Source organism: Apodemus sylvaticus, chromosome 2 (genome assembly GCF_947179515.1).
Source record: "Apodemus sylvaticus chromosome 2, mApoSyl1.1, whole genome shotgun sequence".
In the NCBI taxonomy this organism is placed as follows: domain Eukaryota; kingdom Metazoa; phylum Chordata; class Mammalia; order Rodentia; family Muridae; genus Apodemus; species Apodemus sylvaticus.
This window is the reverse complement of record NC_067473.1, coordinates 99,085,662-99,103,517: the sequence shown is the minus strand read 5'-3', so window position 1 is coordinate 99,103,517 and position 17,856 is coordinate 99,085,662. Positions and strand designations below refer to the sequence as shown.

General features: G+C 37.8%; 2 gene segments (V, D, J or C); both read left to right on the top strand.

Annotated features, from left to right (window-relative positions):
* The window catches only part of LOC127678018 (immunoglobulin kappa variable 4-1-like), a 479,901-nt gene that overhangs the window by 423,601 nt on the left and 38,444 nt on the right, over window positions 1-17,856 (top strand).
* On the top strand, window positions 8,860-9,535 carry LOC127677170 (Ig kappa chain V-III region MOPC 63-like). The segment is given in 2 exon segments: window positions 8,860-8,929; window positions 9,128-9,535. Coding segments are annotated over 2 exon segments (378 nt in total).

The window sequence follows — 17,856 nt, the reverse complement described above, 5'->3', positions numbered from 1 at the left end:
ATCAGTTAGTCAGGATCCTGAAAAGGAGCGGAATCTCTGAGAGTTAAGATCAGCAGAAAGTTTGCTAGAACAACTCAAGCACATCTAAAGGGATTTTATGTCCCACTGATTGAATCATTACCTCTTAGTCTTTCTGAAGAGGCATATAGGAATTTGCTCTGTGAATGCTCTATGCGACATTGCTTCTGGAACACTTTAGTCACTCAAAATTAAGCAACAATAAAACATTTTACACTGTGATTCTGTTACAAAAACCACCTTGTTTTTATAAAATAAAAGGAGGTGTCCTGAAACAGACTTTAGGGGGAAGTTATACCCAGGAGATGGTCTTTAAGCCATATCTATATATTGAATAATGGGCCATATCTATATATTGAATTGAAAATGAAATGTTTGAGCATGAACTGCAGATGATTTCTGGGAATGTAATCAAATGGATGAAGTTACTCTACTGTGATTAAAGCAGGTTCTTCCTGTATGCTAGTCCTAAAGCTAATGCTGTGCCAACCTGATACCCTCACATTAAGGAGTCATTCAAAGGGTACTATTGAGAGTGGTGAACATCCAGTCCTCTTCAGCATATTGTCCCTGGAATCTAGAACTTAGGAACTTGCTGTCTCCCACGTAACAGTACTTGAAGTAGTTATATACTTAGTTTGATTTTTAAAACATCACATGCGGAACGTTTAAAACCAACAGATCTTAAAAGTTAACAGTATGGAGAATCAATTGAAAATGTAACAGAGATGTGGTGCTTTGAATGAATGGGAAATTTCCCCCATAGACTCATGGGTTTGAACACTTGGTTCTCAAGTTAATTTGGGGAAGTTTTATGAAACTTTTAAAATGTAGAGCCTTGTTGGAGGAAGTAACTCACTGTTGCTGGTTTTTGAGTGTTTATAGCCTCACCTCACCTCCAGATCATGCTTTGCTTCCTGTGTTTAGATAGTGAGATGCTATCTTTCAGCTTCCTGTTCAGGTCTCCTTCTTTTATGCCTTCCCTGCCATTGGGAACATCTAGCTCCCTGGAGCTGTAAGTTAAAATGAGTTCCTTTTGATTATGGTATTTTATCATAGCACCTGTAAAGTAACTATTACAGAAAATATTTTATTAAATATATTTGCAGACAAACATACAACAGTCAATAAGAACAAACAAGCAAACCATAAGTTAGGCCTGTGGAAATAACTGTTGGGGGTCAGTCTGGTGCTGCTATGTATTCATGTGATATCCAAATGCTCAATACTGCCTCCCCAAGATCTGGTTGCTCAGAACAACCAGATCTTCATATATAGCAAATGATGCTATGAAAACTTTGCTCCCCAATGTAAAGCTATTGGTTAAAATGAAATCGCTATAGCTAATTACTGGGGAGAATAGAAGAGGTGGGAATACAGTTGCCAACCTGGGGGGGGGGTCACAGGTAGGTATTACAACTTGGAGGGACAGGGAAGGAGAGTGAAAGAGAGTTAAGAAGGAAGACGACAGAGAGAACAGGAGGTCTCCCTTAGATGTGATGGATCAGCAGCATGTGCTTGAGTGAAATGCCCCTCCAGGATAGACTGCTGGAGCAAAGGCAATGTGGGCGAGATTCAAACAGCAAGTGTTTGTGGAGCATAGCTGGGAATTAATAGTCTAATGATTAAAAAAATATAGATTAGGAGTTGACTTAGTTAGAGTTTACTGCTGTGACTAGAAACTATAACCAAAGCAACTCTTACAAGGGCAACATTTAATTGGGGATGGCTTACAAGTTTAGAGGTTCAGTTCAATATCATCATGGTGGGAACATGTCAGTGCCCAGGCAGGTATAAGGTCGGAGCAGTTGAGATTTCAACATCTTGTTCTGAAGGCAAAGAAGAGAAGATTAACATCCTCAGGCAGCTATGTTGAGAGTCTTAAATCCCATGCCCACAGTGACACACTTCCTCTAACAAGGCTACACCTACTCCAACAAGGTCACATCTCCAAATAGTGGCCCACTCCCTGGGCCAAGCATTTTCAAACCACCACAAGGGTAATCCTTAGTAATTGTGCAAGAGCTGGTTAAATAATCCCTGGTTTATTGGAGGGCTGACTAGGACATGTTAATAGCTTATAGAGATTATTAAAATCTATTTACATTTGGTGCATCTTATGCTTTGCATAGAACCAAAACTAACCTGAGAGAAATTACTGGGTATAGGCACTAACCCTCCCTCCATAATAATACGGCTTCTATCTAACTCTGTTATAAAAAGAGGATAAAAAAATGAAGTGGCAAAAAAAGTCTTTTAAGAACTCTACATGGCCGATAGCCAAAAAAGACATGGGGCCTGTGGAGGGCCCTTGCTTAATTAATTTCCTCTATCATCTTCACATTGTTGCTTTTAATTTTTTTAATTTTTAATTTTTTTTCATTTTTTAAATTAGGTATATTCTTTATTTACACTTCAAATGTCCCTTTTCCTGATTCCCCAATCCCTCGAAAATCCCATAAGCCATCTCCTCTTCCCCAATCAACCCACCCCTGCTTCCCTGTCCTGGTATTACTCTACACTAAGGACCTAGGGCCTCTCCCCCATTTGGTGGCCAACAAGATCATCCTCTGCTTCTGTTGTGTCTGGGGCCATGGGTAACTCCAAGTGTACTCTTTGGTTGATGGTTTTGTCCCCAGAGCTCTGGGAGTACTTGGTGACTCATATTGTTGTTCCTCCTATGGCACTGCAAACCCCTTCAGATCCTTTGGTCCTTTATCTCCATTGGGGACCTTGTGCTCAGTTCAATGGCTGGCTGAGAGTTTACCCCTCTGTATTTGTCATGTACTAGTAGAGACTCCCAGGTGATAGCTTTATCCGGCTCCTGTCAGCAAGCACTTGTGTGTATCCACAATAGTGTCTGAGTTTTGTAATTGTATATGGGAAGGATTCCTAGGTGAGGTAGTATCTGGATGGTCTTTCCTTCAGACTCTGCTCCACATTTTGTCTCTGTATCTCCTTCTGTGGGTATTTGTTCTTTCTTCTAAGAAGTACTTGAGTATCCATACTTTGTTCTTCTTTCATTTTGGTCATCATTTGATATGTGAATTGTGTCTTGGGTATTCCAAGCTTCTAGGCCATCCATATTCATGGCCTGTTGTGGTCAGTTATCTGGGTTCTGATGGAGACATATTGCCCTAGATGTTATTAATTATGTTTTTGTGCTAGTTTCTAGGCATCTGGGATTTGGGGACTATAGATCTAGCTGCTGATTTTTGGGTTTGTCTTTGTTCAGTATTTTTTTTAAATGATTCTTGGTTTCTATTTCCTCTCTGGATTTTCAGAGAGCTTGTTGCATGTTTCACTGAACGCTTTGCTGGTGTGTTCAAGAGAATGTTTGCTGATGTTGGAGCCAAGGGTGGGGCCATGAGGTTCATGAGGAGATGTGGTCCATTGTAGTGCTAGGGGCCTCCCTGAGAATTGGGTCTGAGGGAACAGAGAGAGTGGAGTATGTCCACAGGCAGGCTACCTGCTTATTTGGCTAGCATGACCTGTGGTTGAGCAGGTTTTTTCCCAAGTTTGGGGCTGGTACAGAGCCATAAGAGTGTGAGGGGATGCAGAAGGTGATGGTTTGTGGAATATACAGGAGGCTTGGACTGGAGGTAGGGAGGGAGGGCTGTAGCTCATGTCCTGTTGCAGTGCTAGGAGTGACTGAGAATTGGGCCTGGGGGAACAGAGAGTGGAGAAGATCTGCAGGCTGCATATCTGGCCTTCTGGCAGAAATGGCTGTGGTTGAGCAGGGAGAGTCTATTGGAGCTGGGGACTGGGACATATTGATGAGTCAGGGCGGAGAGTTATCTGTGGGATCCAAAGGAAATGTGGACAGTAGGGAGGGTAGGATACCCCTGGTGTCCTGTTGCAGAGTTGGCAGTGAGGCTTAGAATTGGGTCTGGGGGAATAGAGTGGAAAATGTTCATGGACATCTTGCCTGGTCTTCTGGCTTGCCTTTATCACTTTCTGACAAGGGCTCAGTTTTCCCTCTTTTCTTTTTTTTCCATAAATTCTTGTATTTTTTTATCACATTTTAGTTACTTACTTATCTTTGCATATATGTGTGTATGTGCATGTGTGTGTGTGTGTGTTTCTGTGTGGGTGCATATGGCATGTTTGTGGAGGTCAGAGGACAACACTGGAAATTATAATTGATTACATTCCTCATTTGGAAAATTTTATGGTGCCTTCTGGTATTATGAAAGCTAGTTCTCAAAGAGTATATATATTCAGGTCATATCCAACTTGAGTTCTCTAGGTCCATGTTCAAAGTGCAATAGGGCCTTTCCTTCTTCTACCTCTGGGTGACAACCAAGGGCAACAATACCTATAATATAAAGAGAACATTTCATGCCTGTTTTTTTTTTTTTTTTTTTTTTTTTTTGAAAATTGCCTATGAATCTTGAAGAGACCATTATCAGCCTAAATGGAAAAACTCATATATAATATATATGTATACATATATACACACATATATAATATGTGTATATAATAAGTATATTATATACATATATATAGTTTATACATATAGATATGTATAAGTTTTATAGGTAGATACTTCATCATGTTTTCTTATAACTTTTCCAGACACCCTTTCTGTTATTTTTACAGTGTTATCTCCTTCTATATTTTTCACTCTACACCTAGTTAAAGTACCTATATTCCCCTTTGGATCACTTATATTCTCCTGCCTATTGTTTCTTTTCCCCAGAGATTTAATTATTTATGTATTTAAGTACTATGCATGTATGTATGCCTGCATGCATGTCAGAAGAGAGCAAAGTATTTCATTATAGATGGTTGTGAGCTGGCATGTGTTTGCTATGAACTTAGGACCTCTGCGGGAGCAGATAGTATTTTTAGTGCTCTTAACTACTAAGCCATATCTTTAGCCTCCTTTTACCTTCATAGTTTCTTCAGTTACTCTGAGTTATAAATGTGGATGTGGATTTGAAACTAAGAGTTTCTGATGATGGAGAACTGTGCCATTTGTCTTTCTGGGTATGGGTTACGTCACTCAATATCATCTTTACTAGTCCTTTCAATTACCTTCAAATGCAATTTTTCTTTATAACCTAATGATATTTTATAGTGTATATGGCTACATTTTAATTTTCCGTTTGTCTGTTAAAGCACATTTAGGTTGTTTTCAATGAACATGACTGAGCAAGTACCTGTAGAGCATGGGGTTGATAGAATCCAATGGGCATATGGAAGGAATGCAATAGTTGGGTCATATAGATGTATTTTATATTTTTATTTGTTTTCCCACACTGATTTCCCGAGTGACCAGACTAGTTTGCAGCCTCCAACCAGTAGATGAATGCCCCCTTTTTCTATATCTTCTCCAGCATTTGAGGTTAGTTTTTGCCACTCTGACTGGGGTAAGATAAAATCTCAAAGTTGCTTTGATCTACATTTCTCTAAGTGCTTTGTATAAAATTTAACGACATTTATTACCCATTTTTATCTCTACTTTTGAGAACTCTGTTCAGATAACAAGCCACATTTCTAGAATGAACTTTTTGGTTTTGTTTGTTGTAATTTTTACCCTTTTTTTTTAAAAAAAGCTTTTTCTTCTGGATATTAATCCTCTGTTAGGCATTTAAGTGGCAACAGCTCTTCTTGTCTGTGGGTCTCTTCTTAGCCTGATTAATGTGATCTTTAGCAATCTCAGACCTTGTTAGTTTCATGATGTTTCACTTGTTAATAGTTGACTTTAATTTTTTGACAACTGAATTCCTATTCATAACTCTTTTCTACACTTATACCATGTAGAGTACTGCCTTGGCTTTTTAAATTGTTTTGATTATCACTTTTATTTTTTTTACACTCCAGATTTTATTCACCTCTCCCATCATCCACCCTCCAACTGTTTCATATTACATACCCTCATACTTTCTCCCCACCCATTTCCATGAGGATGTCCCCCCTCACCCCCTCAGCCCACCTCTATTGGACCTCTAAACTCCCTGGTGTCTCCAGTCCCTTGAGAATTAGGTGTATCTTCTCTGAACCCAGACCTGGCAGACCTCTGCTATATATGTGTTGTGGGCCTCATTTCAGTTGTTATATGTTGCCTTGTTGGTGATTCAGTGTTTGAGAGATCTCAGGGGTTCAGGTTAACTGATACTGCTGGTCCCCCTACATGGTAGCCCTCCTACTTAGTTTCTTTCAGCCTTTCCCTCATTCAGCGCAATGTCAGCAGCTTCTGTCCATTGGTTGGGTGCAAATATCTTCATCTGACACTTTCAGCTTCTTTTTGGGTCTTTCAGAGTGCTGTCATGCTAGGTCCCTTTTTGTGAGTCCGCCATAGCCTCAGTAATAGTGTCAAGTCATGGGACCTCCCCTTGAGCTGGATCCTTCAGGTTCCTCTCCATTTCCATCCCTGCAGTTCTTTCAGATAGGAACAATTATGGATCAGAGTTTTGACAGTGGAATTGCAACCTCCTTCCTCACTTGATGCCTTTGCTTTTTTTTTTTTTTTTTGGAGTTTCAGTTTTGAATTTTAAGTCTTTGATCTAGTTGAAGTGAGTTTTGTGGAAGATGATAGAAATAGGCTTAATTTCATTCTAAATATTCTGTCTCTCCTTCTCCCTCTCCGTCTCCCCTCTCTCTCAAGATGGCAAAATCTAGAACTTTAATTGTGGGTACAGTTGACTGAAAATTAGTTTAGGTTTTTCACTTTTTTCTTTGGAGATCTGGAGTAAAATTTTGTTTACTTCAAAAAGATGACATCTTGTAAAAATAAGATAATATATAAATAAGCTGATTACAACTCACAAAATCACACTCAATAGTTCAATTATTGTAGTCTACAATGTTTTTAACCTTTTATTACTTCTTTTATGAGATTATAATATAATTGCACCATTTTCCTCTTTCTACTTCCTCTAAACCCTGTCATACACTATTCTTTCTTATTTTCAAATGAAAGCATTCTTTTAAATTAATTTTTGTTCTCTTTCTATCTGCTTGTCTATCTATCTATCTATCTATCTATCTATCTATCTATCTATCTATCTATCTATCTATCTTCTACCTGTCATTTCTATGTATCTATGTATCTCTTTATCTATTCTATCTACTATCTATCTATCTATCTATCTATCTATCTATCTATCTATCTATCTATCTATCTATCTATCTATCTATCATCTTTCATCTCTATGTATCTATTTATCTATTCTGTCTACTGTCTATCTATCTATCTATCTATCTATCTATCTATCTATCTATCTATCTATATCATCTGTCATCTCTATGTATCTATTTATCTATTCTGTCTACTGGCTGTCTATCTATCTATCTATCTATCTATCTATCTATCTATCTATCATCTATCATCTACCCATATTCTCAAATTCAATCAGCTTACTTTGTTGTTTGTTTGTATGCGTTCAGCACTGACCATTTGGTATTGAATAATCAATTGGTGTGCTTTATCCTGGAGAAGATTCTCCCAACTAAGCATTCCTTCATTTACTGTAGTTCTTTGTAAGGTTTGAGGCCTTTATGTTCTTACCCCATTTACTTTAGTGTATCTATTGTTTTTGTCTTTGTTCATTTTGTGTTTAGACCATCATGGTAGGGAGATTTTATAGATGTCGCTTTTGACTACACTGAAAGACACAGTCTCTTAATTATTTCTGACCATATTTTGCTTTAGGTGAGGAAGTTGTATTGTAGATATATCCATTGGGACTGGGCTTGACAAATCTGCATTTTGATTGCTTGTATTTTTCTATTATGGATTTTATCTTTTACAAAAAATATAATAGCTTTAAAACTTTTTAGATGGCTGATGTGTTTGTTCATGAGTATATAGTAGAATGTCTGAATAAAATTTCTACTAATTTCTTATTATCTTAGATATATGTTTAAGTTAATAGTTTCAGATTTAATGTTTGCAAAACCAATCTAACATTAGTTCTCAATCTTTCAGACTCATGATCTTGTGAAAAGATAAACAAGGTTCTTCAGCTCTAAAGTGTAGTGACAAGAATAGAAAAAGTGGCAGTTGGGTGAGTAGGTGTTCCCCACCCCGACAACTTCTCAGTGGGACATCTCTGACTTTAGGTTATCTTGTTGGCTCGGCATTTGATTTTGGACTGTCATATGGGGTGACATCGCCACTTATTCACAATGATCTGCATTACTTGTTCATGTCATGCAACTCCTGATGACATTTGCAGATTTGACTTATGGTCACTTTGTGGTACAATTTCCCTGTGAAACCAAAGGAAGTCATATTCTTTGTCTACTGAATAAAATCCAACTGCTTTTTCTTCTTACTAAGCATCATGATGTGAAGTGACATTGTTGCTTGAAAAGTGTGATATTATTGAGATTTAAAATTGTATCATATGTTCTGCTATTCTTTGCAGTTGAGTATACATACAGTATATTTTTATTTTATTGTTATTTTATGTTTGCTTTGTTTTTTGAGAGAGAGAAGAGAAAAAGGAGGGAGGACAGAGGGAGAGAGAGAGAGAGAGAGAGAGAGAGAGAGAGAAGAGGGATAGGGAGAATATGAAGTTTGGATGGGTAGGGAGGTTGGAAGGATCTAGGATCTAGAAGTTGAGAGAGGGGAAATGATCAGAATATATTGAATGTGTTGTATAAAGTTATTTTAAATTAATGGGGTGAACAGGATAGTCATGAAATCCGTTAGGTTGTGCTGTAGATGCTCTATGAGTGGTTTTGCCAACCCCAATGACTTCTGAGACAAAACAGGTGTCCTTTTGAGGATTAGCTTTACTGAGCTACTTTGCATGTTGTGTTAGTTGCCAATGGTCCAGGTTGCTCTAAGTATATGTTAAGGCAGCTTTTCAGTGTCTTAAGAAGCAGCTTCTAGACTAGCTTTCAGAGATGAAGTCAGTTGTTCACCTGATATGGGTGCTACTATTCTGGGTACCAGGTGAGAGCGTTCAGGGAAGTATTAGGAATATCATTGGAATCACAGCATTTGTAATTTGTTATTTCCTTTTGCAGGTTTCCTTTTATTTTCTAATGCCTTAGAGTGCTGCCTTTGACAGCTGTAACATGAGTCACATGTATCATCCTGAGAAGGTTTCAGTATATCTGCAACAGTAGTTTTGTGTCTTTGTCATTACAGGTTCCACTAGGAACATTGTGCTGACCCAGTCTCCAGCGTCTTTGGCTGTGACTTTGGGACAAAAGGTCACCATCTCCTGCAGGGCCAGTGAGAGTGTCAATAAATTTGGCATAAATCTTATGCACTGGTATCAACAAAAACCAGGACAACTTCCCAAAATCCTTATCTATACTGTGTACAGTCGAGCACCTGGGATCCCTGCCAGGTTCAGTGGTGATGAGGATGATTTAAACTTCACCCTCACCATTAATCCTATGGAAGATGATGATGCTGCAACCTATTACTGTCAGCAAGGACTAACAGTTCCTCCCACAGCCATTTATGTCTAAGCAAAAACCTCCCAGGGCTGCTGCACACTGAGGCTCAATGTCTCAGATGTCTTTCCCCTAAGACATCTTAATAAGAGCTCTGTACAAGGTTTGTTTGAAAACTGAGGTGAACTACAAAACAAAATTCTTAAGCAGATGAGGACATTTATTTCCCCTGTACATTGCATCTTATAACTAAACAATTTCCCTAGTAAAAATGATGTCCTTGTTACTATTTTCCAAACCTATTTCAGTCCTCAAAGTCCCACCCACATAGACCACATCCTTCCCTCTCCTGGGAGAAAGGGAGAGCTCCCATGGGGACAAACACACCCTGGCACATCAAGTCATAGTAGTACTAAGTGCATGCTCTCCCACTGAGCCAAGGCAAAACATACAAGCTAGCAGAAATGGATCCAAGGCAGAGACAGCCTCTGTTCCTATTGTTAGTTGACCCACATGAAGATGAAGCTTTGTTACTATCTTTAGAGAATTTTTTTTCAGATTTAGTAGGTTTTTACTTAGCCAATGATTTAAAACTTAAAGAAAAATTTTCTCACTCATTTAAAATAAAATAACACACTGAAACTAATAGAAAAGAAACCTGTGAAGACCTTGAGGACATGTGCACAGGGGAAAAGTTCCTGAACAGAACACCAATAGCTTATTCTCTAAGATCAAGAATTGACAAAGGGACCTCATAAAATTACAAAGTTTCTGTAAGGCAAAGGACACTGTCAAAAGGACAAAACAGCATCCAACAAATTGGGAAAAGATCTTTACCAACTCTTCATCTGACAGAGGCCTAATATCCAATATATACAAACAACTCAAGAAGTTAGACTCCAGAGAACCAAATAACCCTATTGAAAATGGGATGCAGAGCTAAACAAAGAATTTTCACCTGAAGAAATTTGGATGACTGAGACGCATCTTAAGAAATGCTCAACATAATTAGTCATTAGGGAAATGCAAGTCAAAACAACCCTGAGATTTCACTTCACACCAGTCAGAATGGCTAAGGTTAAAAACTCAGGAGACAGCAGGTGTTGGGGAGGATGTGGAGAAAGAGGAAGATTCCTCCACTGCTGTTGAGATTGCAAGAGGGTACAAGCACTATGGAAATCAGTCTGGAAGTTCCTCAGAAAACTGGACATGACAATTCTGAAGGACCCTGCTATACCTCTCCTGGGAATATACACAAAGGATTCCCTGGCATGCAATGAGGACACATGCTCCATTATGTTCATAGCAGCCTTATTTATAATAGCCAGAAGCTGGAAAGAAACCAGATGTCCCTTAGTGGAGGAATGGATACAGAAAATGTGGTATATTTACACAATGGAATACTACTCAGCAATTAAAAACAACGAATTCATGAAATTATTAGGCAAATAGTAGAACTGGAAAATATCCTAAGTATGGTAAATCATTCATAAAAGAACTCACATGGAATGCAGTCACTGATGATTAGCCCAGAAGCTCTGAATACCCAAGACCCAACTCACATATCAAATGATTCACAAGAAGGAAGGAAGGAATGGGCCCTGGTCCTGGAAAGGCTTGATGCAGCATTGTATGGAATTACCTTGACAGAGAAGTGGGAGGGGGGTTGATTGGGGAATGGGTGGAGGGAAGAGTATTATTCCACTGTGTAAATATACCACATTTTCTGTATCCGTTCCTCCATTGAGGGACATCTGGGTTCTTCCCAGCTTCTGGATATTATAAATATGGTTGCTATGAACATAGTCGAGCATGTGTCCTTATAGCATGCCGGGGAATCCTTTCTGTATATGCCCAGGAGTGGTATAACCACTCTGGAAATCAGTCTGGTGCTTCCTCAGAAAAACCGTAATTCATTTTTAATAGTGTTATTTGATTCTCCAGTGTCTAACTTCTTGAGTTCTTTCTATATATGGGATATTAGCCCTCTATCGGAGGTAGGATTGGAAAAGATCTTTTCCCAATCTGTTGGTTTCTGGTTTGTCTTATTGACAGTATTCTTTGCTTTACAGAAGCTTTGAAATTTTATGAAGTCCCATTAGTCGATACTGCATCTTCAAACACAAGCCATTGGTGTTCTGTTCAGGAAAATTTCCCTTGTGTCCATGTGTTCAAGGCTCTTCACCTTCTCCTGTATGATTTTCAGTGCATCTGGTATGTGGAGGTCCTTGATCCACTTGGACTTGTGCTATATACAAGGAGATAAGAATGGGTGGATTTGCATTTTTCTACATGCTACGCTGCAGTTGAACCAGCACCATTCATTGAAAAGGCTATCTTTTTTTCACTGGAGGTTTTGAGTGTCTCTGTAAAACATCAAGTGAGCATAGGTGTGTGTGTTTATTTCTGGGTCTTCAATTCTATTCCATTGATCTTCCTGTCTGTCCCTGTACAATTACCATGCAGTTTTTATCATTATTGGTCTGTAATACATCTTAAGGTTAGGGATGGTAGTTCCCCTCGAATTTCTTTTATTGTTGAGAACAGTTTCTGCTTTCCTGGCTTTTTGTTATTCCAGATGGGTTTTGAAATTGCTCTTTCTATCTTGATAAAGAAATGAGTTGGAATTTTAATGTGGATTACATTCAATTTGTAGATTGTTTTTGGCAAGATGGCCATTTTTACTATATTAATTTTGCTAATCTATTAGCATGGGAGATCTTTCTGTCTTTTGATATCTTCTTCCATTTCTTTCTTCAGAGACTTTAAATCCCTGTCATACACATCTCTCGCTTGGTTAGAGTCATACCAAGGTTTGTAAGATTATTTGTGAGTATTGTGAAGGGTGCCATTTCCCTAAGTCCTTTCTCAGCCTCTTTATCCTTTGAGTAGAGGAAGGCTACTGGTTTCTTTGAGTTAATTTTATATCTAGGCCCTTTGCTGAAGTTGTCTATCAGCTATAAAAGTTCTCTAGTGGAATTTTTGGGGTCAGTTAAGTATATGATCATATCATCAGCAAATAGTGATATTTTGACTTTTTTGTTTCCAATTTTTATCCCTTTGAAATCTTTTTGTTGTCTAATTGCTCTAAACAGAACTTCAAGTACTATATTGAATAGGTATTGAGAGAGTGGACAGCCTTGTTTAGTCCCTGATTACAATGGGATTGCTTCAAATTTCTCTACATTTAGTTTGATGTTGGCTGCTGGTTTGCTGTAAATTGCTTTTACTATGTTTAGGGATGGGCCTCCAAGACTTTTATCATGAAGGGGTGTTAGATTTTTTTTTTCAAATGCTTTTTCAGAATCTAATGATATGGTCATATTTTTTCCTTGAGTTTGTTTATGTAGTGGACTATGTTAATGAATTACTGTATTTTGAACCATCCCTGAAATCCTGGGATGAAACTTACTTGATTGTGGTGAATGATCATTTTGATGTGTTCTTGGATTCAGTTAGCAAGAATTTTATTGAGTATTTTTTATCAATATTCATAAGGGAAATTGGTCTACAGTACTCTTTCCTTGTTGGATCTTTGTGTGGTTTTGGTATCAGTGTAATTGTGGCTTCATAGAATGAATTTGGTAGTGTTCCTTTTGTTTGTATTTTGTGGAATACTTTGAAGAGTATTGGTGCTATGTCTTCATTGAAGGTCTGATCGAATTCTGCAGTAAAATCATTTGGTCCTGTGCTTGCTGTGGTTGGGAGACTTTCAATGACTGTTTCTATTTCTTTAGGGATGATCAGACAGTTTAGATGGTTTATCTGATCCTGATTTAACTTTGGTATTTGGTATCTCTCTAGAAAATTGTCCATTTCATTCAGATTTTCCAGTTGTGTTGAGTATAGGCGTTTTTAGTAGGATCTTATAATTTTTTGTATTTTCTCAGTTGTTGTATCTCCATTCTCATTTCTGATTTCTTTAATTTGGATAGAGTCGCTGTACACTCTGGTTAGTCTGGATAAGGGTTTATCAATCTTGGTGATTTTTTCAAAAAACAGCTCCTGGTTTTGTTGATTCTTCATGTAGTCGTTTTTGTTTCTACTTTGTCAATTTCAGCCCTGAGTTTGATTATTTCCTGCTTTCTACTCCTCTTGTGCGCATTAGCTTCTTTCTGTTCTAGAGCATTCTGGTATGCTCTTAAGCTGCTAGAGTATGCTGTCTCCGATTTCTTTTTGGAGGCAGTCAGAGTTATGAGTTTTCCTCTTATTACTGCTTTCATTGTGTCCCATAAATTTAGGTCTATTGTGCCATTATTTTCATTAAATTCTACAAGGTCTTTAATTTATTCCTTATTTCTTCCTTGACCAAAATATCTTTGAGTATAGCATAGTTCAGGCTCCCTATATATGTGGTCTTTCTGTTGTTTTTGTTGCATTTGAAGACCAGCCTTAGTTCATATTGATTTGATAGATGAGTCATGGGATTATTTCAGCCTTCTTGTATCTGTTGAAGACTGTTTTATGACCAATTAAATAGTTGATTTTGTTGAACTACTATAAGGTTTCTAGAAGAAGGTATAATCTTTCAATTTAGGGTGAAGTGTTCAATAGATACATGTTAAATTCATTTAGTCCAAAACTACTGTTAGTTTCCCTCTGTCTCTCTTTAATTTGTGTTTTCCTGACCTGTCCATTGATGAGAGTGTGGTGTTGAAGTCAGCCACAATTATTGTGTGAGCTGCAACGTGTGCTTTGAAGGTTTTTAAAGTTTCTTTTATTAATATGGGTGCCTTTGCATTTGGAACAAAGATGTTTAGAATTGAGAATTTTTCTTGTAGATTTTTTTCTCTGCTGAGTATGAAGCTTCCTTCTGTGTCCTCTTTGATGACTTTAGGTTCAAAGTCAATTTTATCTGATATTAGTATGGCTATTCCGACTTGTTTCCTGGGACCATTGCTTGGAAAATTGTTTTCCAGCTTTTTACTCTAAGGTAATGTTTGTCTTTAACACTGAGGTGAGTTTCCTGTATGTAGCAAATGCTGGGTCCTCTTTAGGTATCCAGTTTGCTAGCCTATGCCTTCTTATTGGGGGAATTGAATCCATTAATGTTAAGAGATATTAAGAAATATTGATTGTTGCTTCCTGTTATTTTTGATTTTTTTTATGTTTGTGTGTTTATCTTCTTTTGGGTTTGTTGAAAGAAAATTACTTTCTTGCTTTTTCTAGGGTGTAGTTTCCCTCCTTGTGTTGGCGTTTTCCATTGGTCTCTTAGGGTCTGTATGAGATTTGCCTAGGATCTTCTTGCTTTCATGGTCTGCATTGAAATCTGGTGTAATTCTGATATGTCTGCCTTTATATGTTACTTGATATATAACAAGTATGACAATTACCCTTACTGATTTTAATATTCTTTCTTTGTTTAGAGCATTTTGTGTTTTCATTATTATGTGAGTGGAGGAATTTCTGTTCTGGTCAAGTCTGTTTGGAGTTATGTAGGCTCTTTGTATGTTCATGGGCATCTCTTTCTTTAGAATAGGGAAGTTTTCTATAATTTTGTTGAAGATATTTACTGGCCTTTTAATTTGTAAATCTTTGCTCTTTTCTATACCTGCAATCCTTATGTTTGCTCTTCTCATTGTGTCCTAGATTTCCTGGATGTTTTGGGTTACAAGTTTTTTTGCATTTTGCATTTTCTTTGACTGTTGAGTCAATGTTTTCTTTTTGCTTCTTTTTCTTTCTTTCCTTTTTTCTTTTCCTTTTTCTTTTTCTCTTTCTTTCCTTTCTTTCTTTTTTGTATATGAATTATATATTTTTATTTTCTATATTCTTTGTTTATATTCCAAATGATTTTCCCTTTCCCAGTTCCCCTCTCCCCATCAGTCTCATAAGCCCTCTTCCCTCTGCCCATGTTCCAATCACCCCGTCCCCATTTCCCTGTCCTGGTACACCCCTAAAATGCTGGATCAACTCTTTACAGAACCAGGACCCTCTCTTTCCCTCTTCTTGGGTATCATTTGATATGCTAATTGTGTCTTGAGAGTTCAGAGTTTCTGCGCTAATTACTATACACTTATCACTGATTGCATTTCATGTGTATTCTTTTGTGACTAGGTTACCTCACTTAGGAGAATATTTTCCAGTTGCAAACATTTGCCTAAGAATTTCATGAATTCATTGTTTTTAATTGCTGAGTAGTATTCCATTGTGTAAATATACCACATGATCTATAACCATTCCTCTGTTGAGGGACATCTGGGTTCTTTCCAGCTTCTGGCTATTATAAATAAGGGTGCTGTGGGAAGTGGGAAGGGGTGGGTGGGAGGACAGGGGGAGAGAAGGGGATTTATGGGACTTTCGGGGAGTGGGGGGCTAGAAAAGGGGAAATCATTTGAAATGTAAATAAAAAATATATCGAATAAAAAAAGGGTGCTGTGAACATAGTGGAGCATGTGTCCTTATTGCAAGTGGGGGAATCCTCTGGGTATATGCCCAGGAGAGGTATAGTAGGGTCCTCTGGAAGTGTCATGTCCAGTTTTCTGAGGAACCACAAGACTGATTTCCAAAGTGGTTGTACCATCTTGCAATCCCACCAGCAGTGGAGGAGTGTTCCTATTTCTCCACATCCTAACCAATACCTGCTGTCTCATGAGTTTTTAATCTTAGCGATCCTGACTGGTGTGAGGTGAAATCTCAGGGTTTTTTTTGATTTGCATTTCCCTAAAGACTAATGATGTTGAGCATTTCTTAAGGTGCTTCTCGGCCATCTGAATTTCTTCAGGTGAAAATTCTTTGTTTAGATCTGTACCCCATTTTAATAGGGTTATTTGGTTCCCCAGGTTCTAACTTCTTGAGTTCTTTGTATATATTGGATATTAGCCCTCTATCAGATGTAGGGTTGGTGAAAATCTTTTCCTAATTTCTCCTTTTGACACTGTCTTTTGCCTTACAGAAACTTTGTAATTTTGTGAGGTCCCATTTGTTAATTCTTGATCTTAGAGCATAAGCTATTGGTGTTCTGTTCAGAAACATTCCCCTGTGCCCATATCCTCAAGGGTTTTCCCCAGTTTCTTTTCTATTACTTTCAGTGTGTCTGGTTTTATGTGGGGGTCCATGATCAGTTTGGAGTTGAGTTTAGTACAAGGAGATAAGAATGGATCAATTTGCATTCTTCTGCATGCTGACCTCCAGTTGAACCAGCACCATTTGTTGAAAAGGCTATCTTTTTTTGCACTGGATGTTTTCAGCTCCTTTTTCGAAGATTAAGTGACCATAGGTGTGTGGATTCATTTCTGCGTCTTCAATTCTATTCCATTGGTCCACTTGCCTGTCATTGTGCCAACACCACGCAGTTTTTAATACTATTGCTCTGTAGTATTGCTTGAGGTCTAGGAAACTGATTCCCCCGGAAGTTCTTTTACTGTTGAGAATAGTTTTAGCTATCCTGGATTTTTTTGTTATTCCAGATGAATTTGAGAATTGCTTTTTCTAACTCTATGAAAACCTGAGTTGGGATTTTGATGGAGATTGCACTGAATGTGTAGGTTGCTTTTGGCAAGATGGTCATTTTAATTATATTAATCCTGCCAATCCACGAGCATGGAATATTTTTCCATTTTCTGAGGTCTTCTTCGATTTCCTTCTTCAGAGACCTGAAGTTCTTGTCATATAGATCTTTCACTTGTTTGGTTAGAGTCACACCAAGATACTTTATATTGTTTGTGGCTATTGTGAAGGGTGTCATTTCCCTAAATTCCTTCTCAGCCTGCTTATCCTTTGAGTATAGGACGGCAACTGATTTGCTTGAGTTGATTTTACAACCTGCCACTTTGCTGAAGTTGTTTATCAGCTGTAGGAGTTCTCTGGTGGAGTTTTTTGGGTCACTTAAGTATACTATCATGTCATCTGCAAATAGTGATAATTTGCCTTCTTCCTTTCCAATTTGTATCCCTTTGACCTCCTTATGTTGTCTAATTGTTCTAGCTAGAACTTCAAGTACTATATTGAAAAGGATTGGATAGAAAGTCAGCCTTGTCTAGTCCCTGATTTTAGTGGAATTGCTTTAAGTTTCTCTCCATTTAATTTGATGTTGGCTACCGGTTTGCCGTATATTGCTTTAACTATGTTTAGCTATGGGTTTTGAATTCCTGTTTTTTCCAAGACTTTAAGCATGAAAGGATGCTGAATTTTGTCAAATGCTTTTTCAGCATCTAATGAAATGATCATATGGATTTTTACTTTGTGTTTGTTTATGTAGTGGATTGCATTGATGGATTTCCTTATATTGAACCATCCCTGCATCCCTGGGATGAAGCCTACTTGATCATGGTGGATAATCGTTTTAAGGTGTTCTTGGATTCGGTTGGCAAGAACCTTTCTTTCTTTCTTTCTTTCTTTCTTTCTTTCTTTCTTTCTTTCTTTCTTTCTTTCTTTCTTTCTTTCTTTCTGCTTGCCTTCCTTCCTTCCTTCCTTTCTTACTTTCTTTCTTTCTTTCTTTCTTTCTTTCTTTCTTTCTTTCTTTCTTTCTTTCTTTCT